Here is an 8,579-nt window from a genome sequence, read left to right on the forward strand (position 1 = left end):
CCATCTTGCAAGATGGCGGGTGAAAAGGCAGAGAAGCCTGACACAAAAGAGAAAAAACCAGCAGCCAAGAAGGCTGGCGGTGATGCCACTGCAGCCAAGAAGGGTGACCCTAAAGTTAAGAAGCTCAAGAAGGGGAAGCCCCATTGCAGCCGGAACCCTGTCCTGGTTAGAGGGATTGGCAGGTACTCCCGATCTGCTATGTACTCCAGAAAGGCCCTGTACAAAAGGAAATATTCAGCCGCAAAAACCAAGGTTGAAAAGAAGAAAAAGGAGAAGGTCCTTGCTACTGTCACTAAACCGGTTGGTGGTGACAAGAATGGCGGAACCCGGGTGGTTAAGCTTCGGAAAATGCCCAGGTATTACCCTACTGAAGATGTTCCTCGGAAGCTGCTGAGCCATGGCAAAAAGCCCTTCAGTCAGCATGTAAGAAAGCTGCGTGCCAGCATCACTCCAGGGACTGTCCTGATCATCCTCACCGGGCACCACAGGGGCAAGAGGGTAGTTTTCCTGAAGCAGCTGGACAGCGGCTTGCTACTTGTGACAGGACCTCTTGCCCTCAACAGAGTTCCTCTGCGGAGAGCACACCAGAAATTTGTCATTGCCACCTCTACAAAAGTTGATATCAGCAAGGTTAAAATCCCCAAACACCTGACTGATGCTTACTTCAAGAAGAAGCAGCTGCGCAAGCCCAGGCACCAGGAGGGCGAGATCTTCGACACAGAGAAGGAGAAATATGAGATTACAGAGCAGCGCAAGGCAGATCAGAAAACCGTGGACTCGCAGCTTTTGCCAAAGATCAAAGCTGTTCCTCAGCTCCAGGGCTACCTGAGGTCTCAGTTCTCTCTGACAAATGGGATGTATCCTCACAAACTGGTTTTCTAAATTGCTATCAACCTAATTAAACAGCTTCATATGTTAAAAAAAAAAAAAACAAAAGCTTGTGTCAAGTGGGGGAAATATGAAGTACACACTGCCATGGAGACCATCGTAGTAGTCTTGCTAATCCAGGCTGGGAGCTGAGCCAGATAGGAGACAGCAGAGAGAGTTAATGATTTAAAGCTGTGATGGCCCCCACTGACCTTTCCAGCCTGCAAAGTTAATGCTTGAGCACAAATTAGGGAAGGCACTCTTCCTCAACATATCTCATTTGTGTTGTTGGCGGTTGTTGCAATACACTGCTTTGGTTAGAATGAGACACTTCACTGACATCTTGAGGAATTTGTCACAATGAAAATACAGATGTGTGATGCTCTGAAGCTAGCAGGGCTCTGTGTAATGCAGAAGCTGCATGGTTGTTGCCTGTGGCTCTGGGTATCAGGCTCTGAGGAGAAGTTTTGGCAATCCCAAGCACTTTACACCTCACTACATGTAATTCTCCCAACACAGGGAACTTTCCAACATTCATGGTAATTGCTAGTTTGTTTATCTTGGCATAGAGACTGGAGTTCCTAACAGTATCCTACAATTGCAGTTTCCTCAATCAGAACGAAGGCAATAGTGAGCCCCACTACACAGGAAGTGGAGCACAGCATACGGCAGACAGCGAGCCAGCCATGGGTGCCTGATTGGTTTTTCTTCCTTGGTTGCTGGACAGAACACTGGGGCTACCTTGCTTGATGAACAGGATACTGGGGCTTTCCAGCTGGGTCAGGATTCTCTGCCAAGAGAGTAGACTGTGGAAGCATCCGTAGGTGCACAGACTTGTCTTTCAGAATGTAAGAATTTGAAAAGGTTCTCATTTGTTTACTGTCCACTTCCATTTACAGGGCAACTACTAAATGTGCCTTCTATAATCTATCTAAATTGAGACTTTGTGTATGTTCTGGTTTGGTTTTCTCTTGCTATGATAAACACAATGACCAAAAACAACTTGGGGAGGAAAGAGTTTATTTCTATTTACACTCCCAGGTCATAATCCATCAGTAAGGGAAGCTGGTACAGGAACTAAGGCATAACTATAGAGAAATGCTGCTTTCTCACTAACTAACTTTCTTATATGCACAGGCCTATCTACCTAGAGATAGCGCTGCCTACAGTGGGCTGGGCCCTCCCACATCAATTATCAATCAACATAGTTCATCACAGACATGGCCATAGGCCAGTCTGATCTGGCAGACTTTCTCAAATTACTGTAGACTGTGTCAATTGACAACTGAAGTTAACTAGGATAAAGGATAATACCTTAAGTTAGTTATATTATATATTATACTGACTGCCATGAATAAGTCCAAATTCTCTCTGTGTTATTGTTGTTATTGCTTAAAACACAGTTTTATTCTGTAGTGTAGGCAGATCTCAAACTTAGGATCTGAAGAGACACTTAAATATTGAAAACAGAAAACATCTGCCAAGGTTTGAATCTGAAGATCCCCCCCACCCACCTACCACAGGCTCTTGCTGTAAACGCTGAACTTCTTTCCCACAGCTTGTGATATGAAGGTTGTGGTGTTGGGGGAGGTAGGATCTAGCTGATGGGAGAAGGTCACCAGAAGTGGTCCTTTGAAAGTTGCATCTCTGGTTCCTACTTGCTCTTTCTATTTCCTAGTCTACCACCAAACAAGCAGACACCACCTCAAGCTTCCATCACCACTGTGGACTGAGCCATTCTGCCATGCCTGCCACACTGTGAAAGACTGAAACCCTTTGAAACCTTGACACTAAATGAACCTTTCCTCTCTTGAGTGGCTCAGGCATTCAGCCCCTGTGCTGCAGAGATGAAGTATATAAAACAAGCTGAATAGCTGCACATTTTAACCTTCTGGTCGACCTCTGTTACCTGCAGAGGGAATTGGCCTGTGTCAGACAGGGAAGATTTTTACTTGTACCTTCCACTCACATACCAGTCAGGTCACTGGAAGGGAATCAGTTCTTGTCCCTGGAGAAGCATAGTGAGACATGGGCATGAACTCAAGGGAGAAAAACTGGTGGGACAGAGACTGGGAGTGCTGGAAAAAGGACATTCTCTCTGGCATTGACCATGAGTGAAAGTTGCCAGGCAGCAATGAACTGGACATGTTTAGAGGACAGTGAGGACACCAGGAACAAGGAAGGACTCCAGTGGGGAAGGGCTACCACAGTGTGGTGACCTACATTGACAGGTTGAAAAACCTGGACCTTATCCTAAAGCCAGTAGGAGCTTTGGAGGATTTTTTAGCTTTAGAGGAAAATTGCTATTTTAGGAAAATTAATTTAGTGGAGGGGAAAATGAGAGAGAGAGAGAGAGAGAGAGAGAGAGAGAGAGAGAGAAGAAGAAGAAGAAGAAGAAGAAGAAGAAGAAGAAGAAGAAGAAGAAGAAGAAGAAGAAAGAAGGAAGGATTTAAAAGTGAAATATCTAAAAGTTTTGTTTTGTTTACAAGAAACATCATTTTAATGGGCCTCCTAAGGAAAAAACAAGAATGAATGGTGATCATGGTCAAACCAGCACCCACCCTGTATATCCATCCATTCTTGCTCTACAAAAGCCTGAAAATTAATCTTAGAAAGGCAAAATTCCCTATAGCAGGCATAAAATAATGATGAATTTCACATGACAGTACAATTGCATTCATGCCAATCAACTGATAATGAAGTGGGTAGACATGGAGCTTAAAGGAACCTGCAAAGAGTCTCTGGCCAAGGGTTTCCAAGCCACCTATCAAAGACAATAATACATTTTTTCTGATAAAATTTCACAATATCATTAAACACATTTCCAGTCAAACCACATTGGGCCTCCTTCTGACCCATTTAAGGAGTCCTTTGACCTTTCAGAAATTTTTATCTTATCTGCCTGCAAAGCTGTAAGCTACCCCAGAAACCACCATACAAGCACATTTAGTAAATAGAAGCTCAGGGGACAAAGCAAGGGACCAAGACATTTTCCATTGAACATTGTAGACAAAGAGCTACCAACGTCATATATGTAGGAAACTGTTTTAAAGACACTTAAATATGACATTTGTCTTAATTTTTACTATTTATTTGTGTAGTGTGTGTGTGTGTGTGTGTGTGCAGAAGGAGAGAGCATTACTGTAGTGTGTGTAGCCTGTGTGTGTGTAATGTTTGTAGAGGGCAGAGGACAACACAGCAGCTTGCACTCTCCTTCTACCATGTGGACCCCCAGGATCACCTCAGGTTGTCAGGCCTGGTGGCAAGTGGCTACCTTTCTCTCACTAACTCACCATGCTTAAATCTTTGTGAAATCCTTCCTTTGATAAATCCAAACCTTGGTTCATGCTGACTCATTGGCCCCTCTACAGTTCCATTCTGCAATGAAGAGATCCTGGCTTCAGCGGCACAGGGGTCTCTGAAAGGAACTTCTCAGCCTGCAAGGCCTGTAGCAGCAGGCTGCAGCTCACTCAACTGGCAGGAAGCGCCTGTGACCCTGTTTAACCACCTCTGTGTGTGATCTCACAGTTTCCTTCTGCCCTCATTTTCCAGCAAGGAATCTCCACCAAAACTAGCATTTCATTTTGCCAAACGTAAATCACAAGCATGAGAAGCACTGCTGCTTTCAAAACTATGAAATAACCAGGAGGCAACAGATAAATGTTGGCTCCAGTTCTAGAACTGCCTGGCTTGATGACTGAAGTGGCACTGCATTCCACCTTCACGGGTTGTACAATGCTGAGGTCACCCTTTAAACAGTTGGATTTAAATGTGTTAAATTCATACCATGTGTCATGCACTTTGATGATGAGGATGAACAAAACAGATAAAAGGGTGGGAACCTCCTTCTTCGCCATTCTTCTAGGACAGTGGCTGTATTTACCTTTTAGGGAGCTATGAGGATTAAACAGTAACCTAACTATTGTAATATGAATGTCTGTGTCCCCCTTCCAACTCACACACTGGCATTTTATACCCTCATGTGAGAGCATGGGGGAGAAGGGTGTGTGTGTGTGTGTGTGTTCGTATCTGTGCATGCAAGAAGACAGTGTTGGGGACCCTGGAGCTGGAATTACAGGCATTTGTGGTTTGCCCAACAGGAGTTCTGAGAAGTGAACCTGGGTCCTCTGCAAGAGCAGTAAGTGCTGCTAAATGCTGGGCTGTCTCTGCAGCTCCATTTCTGTTGTTTATAAGCTAGCTAGTTTTTGATCTTTTGTTACAGCCTTAGACAAGAGCAAACACATTATGTACCAGGAATGACTGTAAGTGACTGGTACATGATTTAACCCAAGGTTTATTATTATTATTATTATTATTATTAGTAGTAGTAGTAGTAGTAGTAGTAGTAGAAGTAGTAGTAGTAGTAGTTGTAGTGTTATAGTCTTCTTTCACAATCCAATGGAGCCTCAAAATAAAAACTTTAGGTACATAAAATAGAATATATGTGTATTAGTCACTTTTCTATGACTGTGATAAAACACCAGAATCTGTCATAGTGGGGAATGTGACAGCAGGCCAGCACGGGGAGAACACTACGCTAAGAGCCCACATCTTGAGTCACAAGCACAAAACAGAAGGAGTGTACTACAAATGGCATGAGCCTTTAAACTCTCAAATCCCACCTACAGTGACATCCTCAAACAGAGTCACCTGAGTATCAAACACTCAAATGCTAAAGACTGGGGGGAGGGGACATTTCTCATTCAAATCACTACAGTATCAAGGAAAACAAAATATAACCAGGCAGTGGAAAAAATGTTTACAAATATATAATAATGAAGGTATTTATTTTATTTCAAACTTCCTGATTTTATTTTGTTTCATTTGGTTTTTGGTTTGGGGACTTGTTTGTTTGTCTTTTCAAGACAGGGTCTCACAGTATAGCTCTGGCTGACCTGGAACTCACTAGGTAGACTAGGCTCACCTCAAATTCCCTAGTGATGGGTTAAAGGTGTGAACCATTACTCCCAGCTAAACTTCCAGACTTTTATAGAACATTGAAGAAATACACTGGTCTTAACAGCACACATAAGCCTGAATTTTGTATTCATTCATTCATGCATGGTGTGTCTAGGGGTGGCTTCCATCCTTGTTACCTTTCTGTTTTTCATAAGCACACTGTGTTCAATTTAAAGTTCTGACTTAGTGGTTAGCCTTACTATTTTCTACGGTATTGGGCTGAACAATTTCCTCTCACAGTATTCTAACGTCTTTGGTGGTATGTGATGTGTAATCTTGTAAACCCACCATTCAGAAGACAGAGACAGAAGAACTGCAAGTTTAAGGCCAGTTTTATATCAATATCTTGCCTCAAAATATAAAACAATAAAATTATATTTTACTTACCAAAACAATAATTCCTCATGTTCAGTCTCAAAACACACTAGAGCTTGAGTAGCCTGACTTTTTTTTTATTTAAATGTGTTTCTTTTAAAATGTGTTATATAGGGGGCTGGAGAGATGGCTCAGAATTTAAGAACTCTGGCTGCTCTTCCAGAGGACCTGGGTTCAATTCTCAGTGTCCACATGGCAGGCCACAACTGTCTATAATTCTAGTTTCAGGGGATCTGATGCCCGACATGCATGCAGGCAAATGTAGTACATAGGAAATAAAAATAAATAAATTTAAAAACCAAAAAATAAAATGTGTTATATATACACACACAATAGAATTTTATTCTGTTATAAAGAAGAATGAAGTTGTGTTGTTTGTAGGAAAATGGGTGAAATGCTGCTGCTGATGTTTGTTGTGGAATATTGCTTTAACGACGTAAAGATGTGTCACATTTGTTTATGTTGTGGAATATTACTTTAACTATGCTTATGCTGCATTTGTTTAATTATGCAAAGGTGAGTTGGTGTTTCACCTTGCCTGCCTGATTGATCTAATAGAAAGCTGAAAGGCTAATATCTAGGTAGTAAAAGGATAGGCAGAGCTGGTGGGCACAGAGAATAAGTAGGAGGAGGAATCTACGCTCAAGGAAGAAGAAAAGAAAGAATGAGGAAGAAAGAAAGGGAGATGCCCGGGAGCCAATGGCCACACAGACACAGAGCAGGCAGTGAAAGTAGAACATACAGAAAGAAAGGCAAAAAGCCCTTAGGCAAAACACAGATGAAGAGAAACAGGTTAATTTCAGTTATAAGAGCTAACAAGAACTGAGTATTAAGGCCTAGCATTCATAACTAATAATAAGTCTCCATGTCATGATTTGGGAGCAAATTGGTGGCCCATAAGGAAGTGTGCTACAGATGCTAGGTAAAATAAGTCATACCCCAGCTTATGTAATAAGTTTTTTAAGAGAAGGCTTTGGGGGTCAGGGATATGGCTCAGTGAATAAAATGCTTGCTGTACAAGCATGGGGAAGAAGATGACAGCCTCCTGTGCACATGACATATGCATGTCACTCCCTAGAGCATGCAGTTTCCTCTAAAGGTAGGCATTGTTATCTTCTTTTTGATGGATGAGGAAACTGAGGCACACTATGGTGGTAAGTAATACAGTAAGTTGTTACATAAGCTGGGTACAGTGGTGCACACCTTTAATCTCAGAAGACAGAGGCAAGGGTATCTCTGTGAGTCTACAAAGTGAGTTCAGGACAGCCAGAGCTATACGGTGAGGCCCTATCTAAAAAAAATAGTACACTATTTATGTGTGTGTTTGTGCGTGGGTGTATACATGCCATGATGTGTGTGTGTGGAAATCAGAGGACAAGTCGTGGGCATCAGTTTTCTCCTTCTGTCATGTGAGCTCTGGGGATCAAAAACTAAGACCATCATCAGACGTAGCAACAAGAACCTTTACCCACTGAACCATATTCCTAGCCCCTAAAACCTATTCTTGGCCGTATAATACAGAACTCGCACAGAGCTTGCTTTGTGGCCATTAGATGACAATCGGAAGTAATATTGAGATAAATAATAAAAGCATTGGTAGAGGAAATAAATAATGGTTTCTGCTAGCACTGAATACTTAAACAGAACATTCTGGTCTGTAGCAAAGAAGTTAGCTACACAGAACGCATTAGGCCCATTCCTCCTGACCTCTGAGGCAACATGAACTTCACGCTCTCTGCATGTGCCTGCCGTTCTGAGAGGGAACACCTAAGGCTGTTGGTTGATGTGATAATGTGTAGAAGTGCTCTTGAGTCTGTGAAAATCCCTATTCTCATTTGTGTAATCTCATACTGATATTGCTGTTTCTTTCTGCCCTGCCTCTGTCACCAAGAGACCCACAGGACAGAAATGTGCTCAGCAGAATGAAAAGGGCCACTGTTGCCCTGAAGAGTAGGGCAGCTTGGGGTGACTGCAGCTGCCATTTCTCCTCGCCCTCGTTTCTGAACGCAGAGGTGACGACATGGTGGAAGTTCTTTCGGCTGTCTGCATATATTAATTGCACTGAAAAGTGCAATAAGGTCAAGAAACTTGACAGTCAGCATTTCTAGCTTCACAGTGAAAGGAGTGTAGATCATTAGAAAGGCTTCCACAGCAGTGCCAGGTGACAAGGATCATGAGGGAAGCCGTGCCTGGAATTATGGGAACAGAGCCAGATGATGCACTCTTTCCCTGGTCTGCCTCATAAATACATCTTTAGAAGCCACGTGCCTCTAGCATAGTTTTGCTGTTTCCAGACACCTCATTCCTTAACATTCCCTGGCATGTTACTCTACTTTACAATGGCAGCAAGGCTAGGAGATGTCACAGCAAACAACCAA

At 42.7% G+C, this 8,579-nt stretch overlaps 1 protein-coding gene across 1 annotated transcript; it reads left to right on the forward strand.

Moving 5' to 3' along the window:
• Nucleotides 1–931, forward strand: LOC121143458 (60S ribosomal protein L6). The gene has a single exon (XM_040755246.1). It carries the CDS (start codon nucleotides 13–15, stop codon nucleotides 880–882), a length of 870 nt encoding a protein of 289 aa, XP_040611180.1. The 5' UTR covers nucleotides 1–12; the 3' UTR covers nucleotides 883–931.
• Nucleotides 932–8,579: the final 7,648 nt, after the last annotated feature.

The sequence above is a fragment of the Mesocricetus auratus genome, unplaced genomic scaffold, assembly GCF_017639785.1.
Source record: "Mesocricetus auratus isolate SY011 unplaced genomic scaffold, BCM_Maur_2.0 Super-Scaffold_100013, whole genome shotgun sequence".
NCBI classification, from domain to species: Eukaryota; Metazoa; Chordata; class Mammalia; order Rodentia; family Cricetidae; genus Mesocricetus; species Mesocricetus auratus.

Excerpts from the sequence above, each read along its gene's own strand:
- LOC121143458 (XM_040755246.1), top strand. The coding sequence starts at position 13 with ATGGCGGGTGAAAAGGCAGAGAAGCCTGACACAAAAGAGAAAAAACCA.